Below are 16,917 nucleotides of genomic sequence, written 5' to 3'. Positions count from 1 at the left end.
TTAAGAAGAGAGTATGGGCAGTTTTATTATAAACGCTCTGAACATCTCTATGTAATTTGATGGCTCCCTCAAGTTTGCCATTCTCACAGCTGAGATGCGGGCAAATAGACATATATACCAACTAATATCAGTTTTACAACTTGACCACCAGAATGATCCAGCGATGGTATGATGTCTGCGACTCTTATCCCTTCTTAGAACAGTAATCATCTTACCAATGCCTTTTACAGAAAAGATCGGTACTAATATGGATTAGTAACACTTACGGTACTTTTACCCGAGCGCTTACAGTAACGTCCTATCAATCCGGGAACAAGTTTGACGCCAACCTCGGTACTCGTTGCTCAAATTTTCAATTGTACTGATATATTGCGCCACTCTTCCCATTATCCACTATAAATCAGCTCATCTGCCGACAACTGCCGCAATCTTCCGCCTTCATTCTTCTGAGTCTAGCCTTGCGCCACTCTTCCCATTATTCACTAAAAATCGCCTCATCTGCCGGCAACTGCCGCAATCTTTCGCCTTTATCCTTCTGAATCTAACCCTTACTGTTGGGAAAGACAAGGGGTACCCAGTTATATGTAGAGCGCGCGCGTGATACGTAGGTATCGGATGTCACAAGGCAACGACTCTTGATTGCTGTATTATGACTTGACTATCTAGAAGGAAGGGAAAAGGGGTCAGGGGCTGAATCCGACGATATTACATCACGGGTGGTGTGGGCCACTCAATTGGCAGGATGACCTGGACCGGTCAGATGCCCCTTCCGACACTTACCAACCCTAATCCCGCGGATCTGACTCGCGGTACTGTATTTCTGGATAGGTTCTATAATCAAACTCATAATACTTCCGTATTTAGTTTACGACGAGGCAGTCCAAAAGGCAAAATAGAGGCAAAGCAAAGTCAGTCCATAATCATAGCCTAGTTTTTCCACTTAGGGCATGGCATATAACGCAAAGTGTGGTTAAGAATAAAAACGCTATATACCTTGACACTGATTTTAGCTGCTATAATTCAAGTCTTAATATTAATAACTAAATATAGTTCGGTACGTTATGATGAGGACTATGCTCCTGCAGTCTAGTCTTGGTGGCAAACACGATCCCAGCAAGGCGACTGCTGCGGCTTAAACAGTCAGTGGCGACAGTAATAACACGTGGAACGGGTCCCGTTCCTCACGAGAATCCTTGAGTAGAACAGGATAGGATAGGATTATTAAATATCGGATATTTGGGTCATTCCGACGTATCGGGTTTATATTAATCTGACGAGCGATAGTCTTCTCTTCCATCTAAACCTCCGGCCTGTATATTAGTAGTTTATCGATTATATATCATCGATACATCCAATCTTTGATATCATGACAAGGATAGATCGCTTGAAAACTTAAGTGCTGATTCCCTCCAGGAATTTAGCTAATGAGTTGGCGTCTCTTCTTAAACTTATATAGTTCCCAGTTAACGTCTTTCAGGAACTCCTCGCTATTGTCGGGTGTAATGAAACGATCCCCCGCATACTGCTTTAGCCACTCATCCAGCGAACAAGTCTCGTCGTCATCCAGTTCCTTGCGTTTCCGCCCTCGCTCATCCACCAACTCTACTGTATTAAGTGCATGCAGCAAGTCACCCGGCAGCGAATCGTCTCTTTGTTGTCTGGGGTCGGGATAGTTCGGTCGCGATTTCTTAGTCGGGTCGCCTACCCTCCCATTGGCTAGATCTCCTAAGGTCGGTGTTGCAGGCAAGTCAGTTTTCGCGGTAAGCGGCGTCGTCATGCCTGAAGTCATCCTACTTGCAGTAGGCGAGATTACATCTAGGATTGGTCGTTCAGCAGCCATATTTTCGATGCATGACATTTCGTAGTGATGGCGTAGGGCCTTTCGATCGATAGTATTAGGTACTGAAGCTCTTTGGCCGTTGAACCTCGTCAGAGCATTATATGGGACAAAAACTCGGATTCGAAGTGTGCGAGGATGTATGGAGAAGAGTCGTGCGTCGAAAAAGTCATGAAGGTGCTTCATGAGTAGGATGCCGTTCCTCGGGCTCCATGTACTTTGCCATGCTTCTCTCAGCCTGCGATTACTGGTTTCAAGAGGTACATCGTCATCTGCGTCCCCGCCAGCAACGGGATATATATGGTAATGGTGCTGAGGGATGATATGGCAAGCTTGAATGCCGGGGCCAATGGGAGGACCTAGACACCAAGACTCTCCTTCGCCCGAAACAGCACATGATATTGCTCTATTGAGGCACGAAGACCTGAATTCGTTGGTGACCCTTCTAGCCTCATCGAGGTCGATTTCCATGCTCGCAGGCGCAACTACATTCTCGAACTCGTCATCGACTTCTTTCGTGGGTGAAGTCGACCCAGATGCTGGTCGTTTGCCCGGAGACACAGAGCGGGCTTTAAGCTTTTTTCGCAGAGGCATGACCGTGATTTTAGGATCGGAAGGTGTTTTGTTCGGCGGTAGGTATCGTCGATCGCGACGACGACTAGGATTCCGGAGGTGTTTGGCGCATTTGGCTGGGTAGAAAGTCAGTGAAACTATATGGGTAGATGGCATTGATGGACTGTATGGCTAACCCTGCATGTGAGACTTGAGTGGTGAACCGGAAGGTAGAGTGCAGTTCTTATGATGGTATATATGATATGTTAAGACATTCTGTTCTTTGGGGCGCAAAGGCGCCAGGCTTGGTACAGCTTGATCCATTTTTGCCTCCGTCACGAAAGACAAGCCGGGATCCAACGAACTCGGGGAATTGTCCTGACTTAATGAGAACGCAATATCAGTCCAGGTTTTCTCGTTCTCGGTATGGGAAATATCGTATGGGCATTCGAAGCAAAGGCGTAGCTCGTCGCAAACGTTGCGAAAGGTCACCAAATTACTCCCTGGAACTTGGTGGATTCCGGCAAAGGCGCCGGGGTCCTCATCTTCGCCGATAGTAAAATGGACATTCCAAGCGACAGCGCGCATTGAAGACGTAACGGCCGCGTTGGACATAGTTGCGTGTTGCGTTCGATGGTGGAAGTTTGTAGCTTAATAAGTGTTGATATTGGATGTGAAGTGGAAATGGAAATGGTCAAATTGATAATGACGACATTTTGCCTAATGATTCGCAAAAAAATCAGAAGGCAAGCAGGAAAAGCGTAGCTCTTCCCCGCTTTCCCTCTTTAGAATATAGTGAGGCCGTTTAATCGAGATATCTTTTTAATAGGCGGTGAAAGGATAGATTCTGCCATGCTTTCTAACCAAAGGCCCGCCACAGGATCTTGCGCCGCTAGTTGCTACCTGTTGGTGAGTATTTATGCAGGGGACAGAAAAGCCACCAACAGCGAGACCTGCTTTTGTATCGGACCCTTTATTTGCTGAATACCTACTGGGTATTTCCTTGGCAACTGTCCTAATCGCCAACCCATTATCAACAAAATCCTCATACTAGAAATTCCGGCATTTCTAATAGAGCCAATAAGTGACATCTTAAGCATTAGTAATGACGCCTTTTCCGTCTGCCTTGGTTACTGCTAAATTGCCTAATGTAGTGGGAATAAATAGCCTTATAGCGCCCTATGTGCTGGGCCCTACGGGTGCGGTAGCTCTGTAGATCTGGAAATTGCCGGTACTTATACTATTATACTATTTCTTAGTCTGCTAACGTTCCCTTTATTTAATTCATGGTTTTCTATTGGCTTAAACCTTGGTCCGCTACAAAAGCTGCACCTTAACACAGTCACAGGGGTAGGTAGGTCTTGAAAACTACATGGTAAATATTATATACATGTCGCATATAAAAAAGAGGACTGTTGTTCACACAGTCTGATATTTAACTCGGGTTGCAGGCTTAAAAAGGTTACCAAGACTGGGGTTCGAACCCAGGCATCTTACGATAATGGAATGCTAAGTAATAAGCACTTAAGTCCATCGCCTTAACCACTCGGCCATCTTGGTTATACTAATAATTTCACGAAATGTGCTGCTATATATTGTTGCAAAATCTAGCTTCGACGTTACAATATCGCCACGGTCCGTAATCAACAAACAGCGCTCATCAGCGGTCCCGTGAAAGTTCCTAACAAGCGCAATCCTTCGCCAGACTCCATCGGCGGTAAAAGTAGGGGGCTAGCATGGGGACTCTGTTGTGAGTAAGGGCCTCTTACGTCGGACGTGGCGGGATGGTGACGATGAGTCGGCAGTCCATTTCCTGGGATCTTTACATCATATCTCATCTTCGATGACATCACGACTTAACGAAAAGAAGTCGAATATTTTCTAGACTATAAATGTCGACCGTGTTGAAGAATGTATTGTTTGCTCGCATGCATTACGGTCTCACATTCCCGTCATTTCAATCACTCAACTCTACTGTAGGCTCTTCCAATTTTGCAAACTACGTCTTATTTCCACCCTCTAGTTTTGTCAACCACCATCATGTCCAAGACGGCTTTCCATCAGAAAGACGACAAGAACACCGGGGCACTTGATAACGAAGCTCCCGAGGGCCAAGTTCACGATGACTCTTACGTGACAGGTGAAAGCGAGCCTATTCCCGTCCAGGGTGACGACGATGCCGTCGCGGATCCAATAAAGGAGACAACGGCAGATTCCGACAAGGCGTTGGGTAAGCTTTCAATTTCTTTTCCATTTATGGGTGTTTTCGGGGGTTGGCGGGATGAGTAATTAACTTCTGGACAGAACGAGACGAAAAAGAGGCGATTGACAAGTCCAACATCATCAGAGACAGGACCAGGGGCGCGAAGCCGCGTGGTCAATATACAGAGCCGGATGACAGCCAGCTGGGGTTGACTGAGTAGTCACTTGGAACACAGCCATTACACGAGACGCTTTTATAAAACTTGTGTACCGCTTAGCTGTACTATACAACCCGCGCGTGCCTCATTTTGTGCATGTTGAAGTAATATTGGCAACTTAAATGGCTGAACGACGCTATGCCGCCCTTGGACCATTCCTGTAATACCTAGTGAACTTGATCGCTGTTTCTATAATGAATACAAAGGTCTTGTTGCTATCTTTTTTTTATCCTAATTGCTTTCATTGGGCTGCGCCGCCAACGCGTGTAAAGAGCGGATACCAATGTCAACCAATATGTAGACAAGTTGGGGCGAGATGACATCTCCGGGATCGAACATGGACTACTGCGCAGTTACGCAGCGGAAGCGCGGGATCAAAATAGAAAGTTAATGAAGGAGATGCATTGCCCTTTTAGTCAGTTCAAGAGTTAGGAAGCTAAGCGTTTACTGATGTCAGTAGCAAGTTTCCCACGTACATATCGACCTAGGTTAGGTAGGTAACGTAGCTGGTGGTTTCTCGATCTAGCAAGGGCTTGGCCGACAAGGTATGTAGTAGTGCACCAGACCACATGCAGCTTCTCAACAGGTACGGAGTACATGTATTCAACGTCCCCATGGACCAGACCCACTGGATCCCTGCTTAGAGCGGCTGCCCCTCGCTGGGTAGTCCCAGCGTGCTTAAGAAGACATGACTGCTCCTGGACCCACCTGCCTGCCTATTACCATGTACATACAATATCTAGGGCTGGCATGGACTGGCATGCGCCCCTAGGGATGGAAAATGCCCACCGTCGACCTCTTTACGCGCCCTTTTGTCAACTGGGGGCACGCAACCTTCCCTCCACCCCTGAATCCTTACTTCGTCTTCTCTTTGCACAAGCACTTCTCTCGCTGCTCGTTTTGCAGGACGTGCGATAGCTCCCGTTGCCTCTGTGCCTCGCACATGCAGCTGGCTCCATGTTGGCCCGGGCTTTTCTTCGCAATGGCTTCGGCCTCATGGTTCCACTGGCCATAGCCTGCTCCGTCTATCTGTACTTGTACCCCTTCTTCAGCCAATGTGCCTTTCCTCTGCCGTCCAGAGATCCGGAAGAAGCTTTCCAAGTCACCAAGCATCTGCACTGGCCTTATGCGAAAGTAGACGCTCGGAAAAACTTCCCGCCCATAAAGCAGGCACCCTTCCGACTTCTTGCTCTTGGCGATCCCCAGCTCGAAGGCGACACGTCGATTCCTATAGCCTACTTGGGCGTGTTTCCGCACATCAAAACTATCTTCCAGCGGCTGACCTTTCAGATATGGCACGATTCCTTGAGGGATCGTCTCCGCTTGGTCCTGCACGACATTGTTGACATCTTCTTCGAGGACATTCCCTTTATTATTGAATCGTGGCGAAAACGGTTCGACCTCTTTGGCAATGACTTTTACTTGGCGCACGTATATCGAACAATCCACTGGTGGACGCGTCCGACACATGTTTCCGTCCTGGGCGACCTCCTCGGCAGTCAGTGGATCGAGGACGATGAGTTTGACCGCAGAGGGCAGAGGTTTTGGAGCAGAACGTTCCGCGGCGGCGAGCGCGTGCCCGATGACGTCGCCATGTGGCCCAGCTCCGAATACAACCTCACGGGCTTTCTCGACGGTTCGGCAGAGGAACAGGTTTGGTCGCGGAGAATCATGAATGTGGCGGGAAATCACGACATTGGTTATGCCGGTGATCTCACCCAGGAACGAATGGAACGCTTCGAAAGAGTTTTTGGCAAAGCCAACTACGAGCTCCGCTTCGAGCTTCCCGTCACAGATGCTGAAATCAATGCCAAGATCCAACATGACGAGACGAATCCCGAGTCTGTGCGACTACCGCCCGAACTGCGCATCGTCGTACTAAACGACATGAACCTCGACACGCCAGCCAAAGACCAGGGTCTCCAAGACACAACGTACAACTTCATAAATGCAGTCATTGGAACTGCATGCGCTGTCGAGTACAAGGGTCAATTCACACTCATCTTGACCCATATTCCTCTGTACAAACCAGCAGGCGTCTGTGTTGATGCGCCATTCTTTGACTTTCACGGACCTCAAGACGGAGGCGGTGTCAAGGAACAGTACCTACTCAGCTCCGACGCCAGCAAGGGTCTTCTCGAGGGCATATTCGGCGTCAGTCGAGACCCAGAGGCCTCGGGTAAAGGACTTGGTCGCCCGGGTCTTGTTCTGGATGGCCATGATCACGAAGGCTGCGATACTTACCACTTTGTGAACCAAACGAATGGTACCAGCCCCCAAGATCGCTCCTGGGAGACACGCCGATGGCGAGATGTCCAGTTGTCAAACATTCCCTCCATGGGCAAACATCCAGGTCGTAGGGAAATCACTGTGCGCAGCATGATGGGCGATTTTGGCGGCAACGCAGGCCTGCTCAGCATGTGGTTCAACCATGAAACGTGGGAATGGGAGCATGAGTATGTCGATTGCCCGCTTGGACGACAGCATTTTTGGTGGATGACGCATTTTCTCATCCTTGGCGTGATTCTGCTGGGCTCCCTGTACCTCACGGTGGTGAGTTTGGAAGCTCATGGCGTCGATGTCGACGGCGCACTCTGGGAGGGAGCTCGATGGTTACAACACCAGGTGGAGGAGATTCAAAAGGCGCGAGCGGCTCGAGCTGCGCAGGGGTCGACACAAGCTGTGCCAAATGGAAAACCCAAGGAAAGGTCATGATTGGATCACGGATTGCATTTGTATACCCCGGGGTTTGGTTTGACGCCATGGTTAAAAAAAAAAACCGTGGGCCGAGCGAAGATGATGCGTTGTTTATTGTTTGCATCTATGCGGCGTCCTTGATTAAAATTCCGTTTGCTGGGCGGTGGCAGTTTGAATGATTTTGGAGCACATCGCATCGGTTACACTCAAAATAAGTTGGGCGCGACTGGGATGCGTCCACGTCTGTTGGATAGTCGGTGCTACGAACTGCGAGAGCTCGGACTTCACCAGAGCACAGGGTCCCGACGGATGAGCAGATGCCGATCCATGTACCGGGTCGGACGAATTCACAATCGTTCCGTTGGAATCTTGGTTGGCACAAGTTTGTTTCCTTCCCTTGACGGATTTTCAACCATCCGGACTGGTGACTGTCTTGGAACAAGTCAATGACACTGACAAATTCAAGCTGATGTTGACTTTTATCGAAGAAGCAAGATTTCTCGCGCCAGCTTTTGTGTCTAGCAGCAACAGCAATCCCAGATGAACGCTTGCTTTCCCGACATCAACAACCATCGTGACACCGTGAATTTCGAAACGCACAAACAATTCGTAGTAGCCATCGACAGGTCCGGATCCGCCCAGCGGTTTAAAACAAGCTCAATCCCATTCCCGTCTTGCTCCTATCCATGTAAATGCCAGTCCAAAGAAAACGCATGCGACGGACGGCTCACGTAGAAATCCCCCCACAAGCACAATGAATCTCTTGCTCCTGCTCATCTTGGCCTGCATCTCCGAAGCCTTGTCGCCGGACGGAACTTGGACGTGCTCCCAAGCAAATACACCGTCTCGCATTCCACCTGATTGTTCACCCGGTGGAAAATGCGACTGCTCCCGCATCGTCGACAAGAACAGCGAAGAGTATGTCTCACCGCAGTATCGAAGCCTTCTACTAAACACCCGCAGATACTTCCAATGCATCACCAATCCGTACTGCGAGCGATGCTGGTTGCCAAAAACGACAATGACAACGACAACCTTCCGCCAGGTGGCCAACGTGACGAGCCCCTTCATGGACTACCGTACCATGGCTCCTGGAACGTACACCATTACGTCCAATGGAACTGTGCTCAACATCGTGGTAACGCAGCAGGTTGTTGCGCCTGCTTCTTCTACCCGCGCCTTTGTCACTTTGACGAAGACGGTCGCTGTGACGGTCGCTCCGGCACCGCATACTGTCATCCCAAGTCAAGTGTCAGCTGCAGCGGATACAGACTGCAAAACATGTTCCTGCTTGACCGTCGGAGATCAGCTTAGCAGAGAGTATGCTTATATGCCCTAGTCGGGAACATTTCTAATAGGTACAGGGTCTTTGACTGTCTTCGTAAACCGAGTTGCGTCCTGTGCCGACCCACAAGTCAGTCGTTGCTTACTACCAGCACACATACTACTCGACGTACATTGACGACACTATCATCCGTAGCGACATGTCCCCAGGGTTGTGATTGTTCCACTATTGTGAACAAGGAGAGTGACGAGTAAGTGAGTTTGCTTTGTTTGAACCAAGAATTAGCGGACCGGATGAAAAAAAAAGATGATTCTGGCTCTGACGCACCACAGGTATTTCCAGTGTGTTACGAACCCTGTTTGTGAACGATGCAATGCCGGAGAGGCTTGACAAACAAGTATGGTCAGATGGGGCGGTCAGAAATAAGAGAGGCACGTGGCAAATGTCGAATCATGGCTGGTTTGCAAGTCTCCATTTTTTATACCAATATTGTACTTGCATCGTGGTGAGTGTAGACGAATTAGACCGTCCATGATAACTACATATTTGTCCTGAAAAGTCCCAGTCAACGCCGTAAATTCTTGTTCCGACGGGTGTCTTCTATTTTCATTTGATGACAGAACAACACAAAAATAAAAACAAATAAAAAGAAATAAAAACCTACGCATATATTAATACACTTTGTGGCGCATACCCTTCCATTGAAATGCCCTCAATAAACAACGTCGCGTCATGGTTAGATTTTGTCTGTTTCTCAGGGCCGTCTGTCCATCCTCGCTCCGGACCCCACGCGATGAGGCGCTTTGTTTCAGCAGCAATGTCAAGCAGGCCTCGCATCATGGCGCCAGTCTTTTTGACACCTGAGAATCCGTCAAACTCGACCACGTTCGCGTGAGGAAGGGCGGCAAGTACACGCTTCATCAGCCCGGCACTGAATTTTTCGTAGAAACCGTCAGATCGTCGAAATCCTTTATAAAAGTCGTCACTGGGGTCACATTCTACAAAAATGGTCACCTTGCGGACGCTGATGCAATCCGCGAGACCCAGCGCCTCGTTTACCACCCAGCCTCGCGGAGGTGCACCCCAGCCAGGGCCAAGACGAAGCTCCAATGACGTGATGCACTGCCGTTGGTGTTTCTTTAGCCGAGCAAGCATGGGCTTTTTAGTCTTGAAGTATCGCCCAGGGTAAGTCGGAAAGATGCGTATACTCCGTGAGCTGTAAAAGAAGTGCGTCGCTTCGATATGAATCTGTTTGCAGACGCGCATAAAACCGAGAGTCTTGTGGATGCGCTTGTAGTTTTCCGGCCCAAGATCTAAGACAGGATCTGTGTCGCTGAAGTAGTACTCGTAAACCTTGACTCGTAGCTCGGAAGGCAGCTCAAGGAAGGGAAATGACTTCGAGGGAACGCGACTTTGACGCTTTAAAGGAGCCAAGGGTGTATCCAGTGTTAGAGAGGAAATTGAAAGTTTGCCGACATCGTTGGCGCCTGACGTCTGCAAAGGGAACTCAGAAGTAATACTCGGAGTAGAGTTAGCCATCCTCGCAGATGCAATTGGTGCAGGATGTCGAGGCATCAAGCCCCCCTGCGATCTGGAGTTCCTCCTCACCGACCGCTTAGCCATAATGTGTTGATGAGTGATGAAATAGCAGGTTCTGCGTGTAGGATAGGTCAACAGCTGGCGATGTTAAAGCCAGGAATACAAGTAAGGGCCAAGCTGCACCCGGGGAATCGTCGACTGGCTCAAAATCACCATCAAGATGACAGAAAGCTTCAGGTTCGCGGATTCAGTGCGTACGCTGTAAGCCGTATGAAAGGTTCGGCCAATTCGATGGTGGCGCCATGGCGTGTGTCGCGAGGACTGACTTTGACCCACCCCTATAATGTAGCAGGAGCAGGCATCGCACTGCCTTTATTTATTGTTCGATAAAAGAGAGGGGCCTGAACGTTGTCGGTCGAGCTAGGAGATATGTATGGTTCAGAGATGATCAGTAGGTCTCGCAATATTGGCGTGAGGGGAAGCGAAGTGATGGATGCAGATGACAAGGTGATCTGTGTTCAAAAAACGTCCCAGTTTTTCAACTTCGCCGAAATGCCACCAACCAATGAAATGGCAATTACTGATATCACATCCCGTGTCACGTGAAGACTTCCGCGGTCGGCAAGCTTGAACGGCAATCGGCGAAAACTAAACCCGCTCAAGTCAGCCTGTGGCGTTTAGGTGGATAACATTAATTGCACAGCCATGTCACAGACGCATTAGTGGTTGAGAATATTGTCGAGCCAAAGTTGCTTATGGGGGGAAAAAAGGGACATTCTTTTCACTTCCAACATTTGCTCTCGGGGGTTTCGAGTCCTTTAGTGAGGCATCACATTTCGACAGTCGCGATTGTCAATGTGGCGCTAGCTTTTCATAGCTTTCGTGTGTTCAAATATTCCTACGTATCTGCTTAAATTTTTCTCTTCCTTTCCCTCTCTGAAACAGCTTTTCTTTGGGATGTTGTCAAGAATAGCCCGTGCCCCACGTATGGGTTTGATTGCCTCGCATCTTTACAAATCAGCCGCTTCTCCCACAGTACGTAGGCAAGCGGTTGGTATCATCTCCCCTTGGACTCGAACATTTGCAAGTACCGAAAACAATCCCATCAACAACCAAAGCAAAAAGCAGCCTTCGCCATCGTCCTCGTCGCAGTCGGACGCCGCTCTCGAATCTGCCTCATCTCAGAAGCCAACTACACCCGCCGATGACGCTAAAAACGCTCCAAAGGAGCCAGAGCCTACTCCTTTTCACAAACTACCTGATTTGACGCAAGGTATTCCTTCAACTCTCGACGAGGAATTGCGAAAGCAATCGGGCCAGTCTCAGTCTGCTTTGGAGACTGTCGATCAAGAATCGGGAAGTGGCGGAAAGCGAGAGCGGCCCGAGTACGTTTCAACAAGCGATCGCAATCGCAAATGGTGGACCCGATTCGTTTTGCTAGCCGCTGCTAGTGGAGGTGTCTTTGGAGTACTCTACATGGGCCGGAACTGGGACGATGTTATAGAAACCGAACGCCACAGCGACATTCCCAACGGTTGGACCCCTACCCTTTGGTGGCACAGAGTAAGAGCTCGTATGGGCGAGTCCGTCTCCTACTACCAGGATCCTGCCTTCGATAAGCTCCTCCCCGATCCTGACCCCAGCTTCGAACGCCCTTACACTCTTTGCTTAAGCTTGGACGATCTCCTTGTGCACAGCGAATGGACACGCGAGCATGGCTGGAGAGTTGCCAAACGACCTGGCATGGACTATTTTGTCAGATATCTGAGTCAGTACTACGAGTTGGTTCTTTTCACCAGTGTGCCGTTTGCCATGGGTGAACCAATTGTTCGCAAACTCGACCCCTTCCGCTTCATTATGTGGCCATTATATCGCGAGGCAACCAAGTACGAAGATGGTGAGATTGTCAAGGTACGCTTCTAAGCACTGAAACTTGCCAATTCATTACAATGTTAGCTAACGAGAACTTTGCAGGATCTTTCCTACCTGAACCGAGATCTATCCAAGGTCATCATCATCGACACTAAAGCCCAGCACGTACGCAAGCAGCCAGAAAACGCCATCATTCTGGATCCATGGAAAGGAGATATCAAGGACAACGAGCTAGTGGGACTAATCCCCTTCCTGGAATACATCCACACCATGCAATACTCGGATGTTCGAAAGGTTCTCAAATCCTTCCAGGGTAAGCATATCCCGACCGAGTTTGCCCGTCGTGAGGCTAGTGCAAGAAAGGAATTCAACAAGGAACTGGAGCAGAAAAAGAAGACGAAGAAGTCTGGAGTGGGCGCACTGAGCAACCTCTTGGGTCTCAAGTCAAGCAACTTGAGCATGACCATACCCCCTGAGGGCGAGCAAAACCCAACAGAGGCTTTTTCTCAGGGCAAGATGTTGCAGGATCTTGCCAGGGAGCGAGGACAGCGAAACTTTGAGCTTCTAGAGAAGGAAATCCGCGAAAATGGCGAGAAATGGCTGATGGAGGAGCAACAAGCCATGGAAAAGGCGCAACAGGAAGCCATGAATAGCATGATGGGATCCTTCTTGGGTTGGTTCGGACCCAAGCCTAAAAGCGACGCAGTAGGCGCAGAGAAAAAGGCGTGATGGGCAAAAATCCTTCCTAAAGCATCTTTTATTTCCGTCATCACTTGTACTTTTATCAACTTGAAACAAAACCAGGATTCCGAAGAGCTTGAGACTGCATTCACCAACACGAGGTGGTATTCAGGGGAAGCTGAACAGCTCAGTCAAACGCAAAGCAAGGTCATAAGCGGGAGAGTAAATTGCTCGAACCCAGTCTTGTTATAACTTGATTTATCTGGGCACACGAGCGGTGGGTATTCTCCACATAATACTTTTCATGCATTCTGTTAGTCAGGGAGAAGCAGATGAGTGGGAACGAAAATTTTTGTATAGTAGGTGCATGAATGGAAAATGATGAGCCTGAAGTAGGAGATAGATGCCGAAGTGCTGTAAGTGGATGTTACTAAACCTACATTAGGACCTTTTTTACGTCTTATCGTATTTTTCCGCCGACCGACAGTCCTCTATCGCTAGCATGAACAAAAACTTGAGGAATAAGTTCATGGCTGATGATTTGATTTGATGCCATTGATCATGTATTTTGGTGTTGGCCAACTGCAAAAGCGCGCATGAACTATATCACGACCCAGACAACAGTGCGAAACCATGGTCTCACGGTCTATACTGTACCCCTTTAACATGATGCAACAACTTAAGACTACAGAGGCTAGACTCTCAGTCGAAACGACGAATAGAGTCCTCGGATGTGTCATAGAGCACCAAGCATGGCCAAGGCATTTCTCAGCTCCTGAACAGCGGTAGGAGTATCGTCAAAGTTTAACGCCGAAATAGCCCACTTGGCATGCTTTTGCGCCTGTTCAATATTCTTATGGCTCGGTGTGAATTCCGCAGGCAAGGCCGGAACCTGTGAAGCCGCCTGCCTCTCAGGTATGTGGGCAGGCTGTGATGTCGCAGCAGCAGGAGTTGTCCACGATGGTTCTGGTGGCGGAGGCGTAACTTGGCGCGGTACCTTTTCAGCAATCTGAGTAGACGACTGCAGCGGAATGTGCACATCGGGAGACGATGCAGGCGACATTGGAGCAGGAGGCAGCGCTTCCCCTGATGCTGATGGACCAAAACCCTGGCTCAAGGGCGAAGCAGCGAAGATGTTGGCCGAGGCGGAAGCAGGCGGGAAGTATCCCTGCGCGGGAGGGGGGGCCCGAGATTCTGCTGCATCTGAAGCTCCTTCAGTAGTCGTGACGGCTGATTGTGTTCCAACAGGGCTGGTGATTTCCCGAAATACTGGATCTGCGACACTGGCAAGCGAACCTGCATCCTCCTCAACCTTGGGATTCGACTGATTGGGATTCCTGCCGTCCCGAATAGCTTTCAGGATTCGTGCAGCATTCCACTTGGCAAACTTGATTTTCTTCAGGACTTCGGGTTCGGGAGTGCCCCATTCGTGTGTGATGTCGAAGAAAGTTGCCGCCGCATCGAACGTATCTGCTGTTTGTCTGTTTAGCATCAGCGTCGATTCTGTCGCGGGAAATATTCTGTGAGTGACAGCGAGACAGGGCGGTGCGGTACCTTGTAACCTTGTTGGCTCGCATTGCGCGCTCGGCCCTCTCAAATGTTTCCTGGGCAAATTGCTCGACGTACGCCTGCCCAGCTGTATTGTCTACCACGGCGTCATCATCCGCGCGCTCCACCTTGGTAGCCTCCAGTCTTTCCAGAAGGGTTTTGGTGATTGTGAAGCAGTCGTCGTCGGTGGTGTGAAGGCCCTTGGTCACAATTTGGTTGACGGCGTGGTATTCGCCTTGGGGCATCAATGTCAGCTCTGATGCTTTGCTTTGTCTTGGATGCAAAGGTTGCTTGTTGGGTCCGTCTCGACTTACACCAGTATGCGATGGCGGGCTTGACCGTGCGAAGCTGGTTCGCGCGATTAAGGAAGCGGCTGACTTCGGGGATCTTGAGCGGAGGAGGAAGCGACTCGGTCGACATTGTGGAGGGGATTGCTGATGTAGTTAAGTGTCGCGAATTCGAAACGGGATTCAGCGAAGGAGTTTGCGTTTAGGTGTGGCTAGAATCAAGTACGTACCGTAAAAGGAGTAGGGCGTAAGAAGTTAAGCCGGTAACAAGCACGTTGAGCCATAATAATCGAGACCATCACCACCACATACGGGTTGCATCTTGCGTTGATAGAAACTTGCGACAACAGGTACGGAGTACCTAGAAAGTTAGTCAGCCCCGTTGCGTGGGCTGCAGTGCCAAAGTATTGGCGCATACGGAGTACACCGTACATACCAGCTGTAAAATCAATTATTGTACGTCCGTAAGCCGGTGCCGAATCCAGAGGTAGCTAGTGGGGCATCGCGAGTTAATAAATCAGGTCGCCCACCGATCCTCCCCAGCTTCATCTGTTACACCGTGGCCTCTTGTCACAGAGAAGCAGGACATGTTGTTTTGACGACGCCTTCCGTCGCGACAAGCATATAATCCCTCTCCTCCCGAGAGATTTCCCTCTGCGAAATTCTGCAACCCACCTGGTGCAAGACAGCATGCATCAACGCGGCCTCGTCGCCCTTGCGGCCATGCTGGCTTCTATACCCGCTGCCCACAGCATGTACAACAAGAATTCGCCCGTTCTTCAAGTCACTTCCAAGACGTACAGTTCCCTGATTGCGCAATCAAACCACACTTCGGTAAGTTGACCTTTGGCAGTATTCGCAAAGATCTCCCAAGCTCAACTCCATAGATTGTCGAGTTCTACGCTCCTTGGTGCGGTCATTGCAAGAACCTCAAACCGGCCTACGAAAACGCCGCCAAGAAGCTAGATGGTCTTGCCAAAGTCGCTGCCGTAGACTGCGACGATGACGCAAACAAGCAGCTCTGTGGTGCCATGGACGTAAAAGGCTTCCCCACACTCAAGATTGTTCGCCCTGGCAAGAAAGCAAATGGCAAGCCCGTCGTGGAAGATTATCAAGGCCCTCGTACCGCCACGGGCATTGTTGAGGCCGTCGTTAGCAGAATCAACAATCATGTTGCGCGGGTATCAGACAAGGATTTGGACAAGTTCCTGGAGAGCGATAAGCCCAAGGCCATCTTGTTCACCGACAAAGGCACGACGAGCGCTCTGTTGCGCAGCATTGCCATTGACTTTTTAGACGTCATCACCGTGGGGCAGGTCCGCGACAAGGAAAAGAAGGCGGTTGACAAGTTTGGCATTGCGAAATTCCCCACGTTGGTACTTGTTCCCGCTGGGACTGATGCGAAGCCTATTGTCTACGATGGAGAGCTTAAGAAGAAGGACATGGTGGAGTTTTTGAAACAGGTTGGGGAACCAAACCCTGATCCTGCGCCGCCCAAGGCCAAGGGCAACAAGAAGCCTAAGAGTTCCGAAAAGCCCGACGAGCCCGAGCAGTCGACCGAGTCTCCAAAGGACGATGCGACGGCAAAATCCACCGGTGCAACTCCTGAAGTCATTGCCATCACCACCATTGCCACAAAGGACACCCTTGCTGAAAAATGCCTCCACTCCAAAGCCCACACATGCATCCTGGCTTTCATCCCCAGCGATGCCTCTGAAAAGGGAGACAAGGTCACAGCGTCCTTGTCACAAATTAATACCAAATACGTCTACGGACACCGCCAGCTTTTCCCCTTCCTCGCCATCCCCAGCAGCGTCGAGGGAGTTGATGTCATCCGAAAGTCGCTTGATCTGAAGGCCGACGTGGAACTCATTGCTGTCAATGCCCGGCGTGCCTGGTGGAGACACTATGAGGGCGACTTTGGCGCCGAAAGCGTCGAATCTTGGATTGACGCTATTCGCATGGGTGAGGGTGCCAAGAAGAAGCTTCCCAAGGAGATTATTGTCGACAGTGTTGAAAAGGCTTCATCTTCATCATCTGCCTCGGCCAAACCAGACGAGGAAGCTGCCCAGGAAAAGCCAGCTGATGAAGTCAAACATGAGGAGCTTTAGCGCAAACCGAAAAGCTGTAGGGGAAAGGATGCTGAAAATTGTTACATTAGTCAATATCTCTGCAGGTAGTAAAGCCAAAAAAAAAAAA

General features: G+C 49.6%; 9 protein-coding genes across 9 annotated transcripts; 5 read left to right on the top strand and 4 right to left on the bottom strand.

The window, feature by feature from the left end:
• Positions 1-1,417: 1,417 nt before the first annotated feature.
• UV8b_01765 (uncharacterized protein) lies at positions 1,418-3,004 on the bottom strand (the record flags this gene model as incomplete). The annotated part of the gene is made up of 2 exons (XM_043139263.1): positions 1,418-2,526; positions 2,587-3,004. The coding sequence occupies 2 exons, from the start codon at positions 3,002-3,004 to the stop codon at positions 1,418-1,420; spliced, it is 1,527 nt and encodes a 508-aa protein (XP_042995197.1).
• A 566-nt stretch (positions 3,005-3,570) lies between these two features.
• UV8b_01764 (uncharacterized protein) lies at positions 3,571-4,274 on the top strand (the record flags this gene model as incomplete). Its single annotated transcript, XM_043139262.1, has 6 exons — positions 3,571-3,588; positions 3,748-3,764; positions 3,841-3,902; positions 4,001-4,024; positions 4,095-4,139; positions 4,195-4,274. 6 exons carry the CDS (start codon positions 3,571-3,573, stop codon positions 4,272-4,274), a joined length of 246 nt encoding a protein of 81 aa, XP_042995196.1.
• Positions 4,275-4,429: 155 nt separating this feature from the next.
• Positions 4,430-4,812, top strand: UV8b_01763 (uncharacterized protein; the record flags this gene model as incomplete). Its single annotated transcript, XM_043139261.1, has 2 exons — positions 4,430-4,619; positions 4,694-4,812. The coding sequence occupies 2 exons, from the start codon at positions 4,430-4,432 to the stop codon at positions 4,810-4,812; spliced, it is 309 nt and encodes a 102-aa protein (XP_042995195.1).
• Positions 4,813-5,766: 954 nt separating this feature from the next.
• Positions 5,767-7,524, top strand: UV8b_01762 (uncharacterized protein; the record flags this gene model as incomplete). Its single annotated transcript, XM_043139260.1, has 1 exon — positions 5,767-7,524. One exon carries the CDS (start codon positions 5,767-5,769, stop codon positions 7,522-7,524), a length of 1,758 nt encoding a protein of 585 aa, XP_042995194.1.
• Positions 7,525-8,841: 1,317 nt separating this feature from the next.
• On the bottom strand, positions 8,842-9,266 carry UV8b_01761 (uncharacterized protein; the record flags this gene model as incomplete). The annotated part of the gene is made up of 4 exons (XM_043139259.1): positions 8,842-8,904; positions 8,964-9,054; positions 9,119-9,146; positions 9,227-9,266. The coding sequence occupies 4 exons, from the start codon at positions 9,264-9,266 to the stop codon at positions 8,842-8,844; spliced, it is 222 nt and encodes a 73-aa protein (XP_042995193.1).
• Positions 9,267-9,329: 63 nt separating this feature from the next.
• On the bottom strand, positions 9,330-10,546 carry UV8b_01760 (uncharacterized protein; the record flags this gene model as incomplete). Its single annotated transcript, XM_043139258.1, has 3 exons — positions 9,330-9,342; positions 9,456-10,468; positions 10,544-10,546. 3 exons carry the CDS (start codon positions 10,544-10,546, stop codon positions 9,330-9,332), a joined length of 1,029 nt encoding a protein of 342 aa, XP_042995192.1.
• A 741-nt stretch (positions 10,547-11,287) lies between these two features.
• UV8b_01759 (uncharacterized protein) lies at positions 11,288-12,931 on the top strand (the record flags this gene model as incomplete). The annotated part of the gene is made up of 2 exons (XM_043139257.1): positions 11,288-12,241; positions 12,305-12,931. 2 exons carry the CDS (start codon positions 11,288-11,290, stop codon positions 12,929-12,931), a joined length of 1,581 nt encoding a protein of 526 aa, XP_042995191.1.
• A 688-nt stretch (positions 12,932-13,619) lies between these two features.
• On the bottom strand, positions 13,620-14,851 carry UV8b_01758 (uncharacterized protein; the record flags this gene model as incomplete). The annotated part of the gene is made up of 3 exons (XM_043139256.1): positions 13,620-14,364; positions 14,438-14,666; positions 14,746-14,851. 3 exons carry the CDS (start codon positions 14,849-14,851, stop codon positions 13,620-13,622), a joined length of 1,080 nt encoding a protein of 359 aa, XP_042995190.1.
• Positions 14,852-15,408: 557 nt separating this feature from the next.
• On the top strand, positions 15,409-16,829 carry UV8b_01757 (uncharacterized protein; the record flags this gene model as incomplete). Its single annotated transcript, XM_043139255.1, has 2 exons — positions 15,409-15,552; positions 15,606-16,829. 2 exons carry the CDS (start codon positions 15,409-15,411, stop codon positions 16,827-16,829), a joined length of 1,368 nt encoding a protein of 455 aa, XP_042995189.1.
• Positions 16,830-16,917: the final 88 nt, after the last annotated feature.

Source organism: Ustilaginoidea virens, chromosome 1, assembly GCF_000687475.1.
Source record: "Ustilaginoidea virens chromosome 1, complete sequence".
NCBI classification, from domain to species: Eukaryota; Fungi; Ascomycota; class Sordariomycetes; order Hypocreales; family Clavicipitaceae; genus Ustilaginoidea; species Ustilaginoidea virens.
This window is presented reverse-complemented; position numbering and strand designations above follow the sequence as displayed.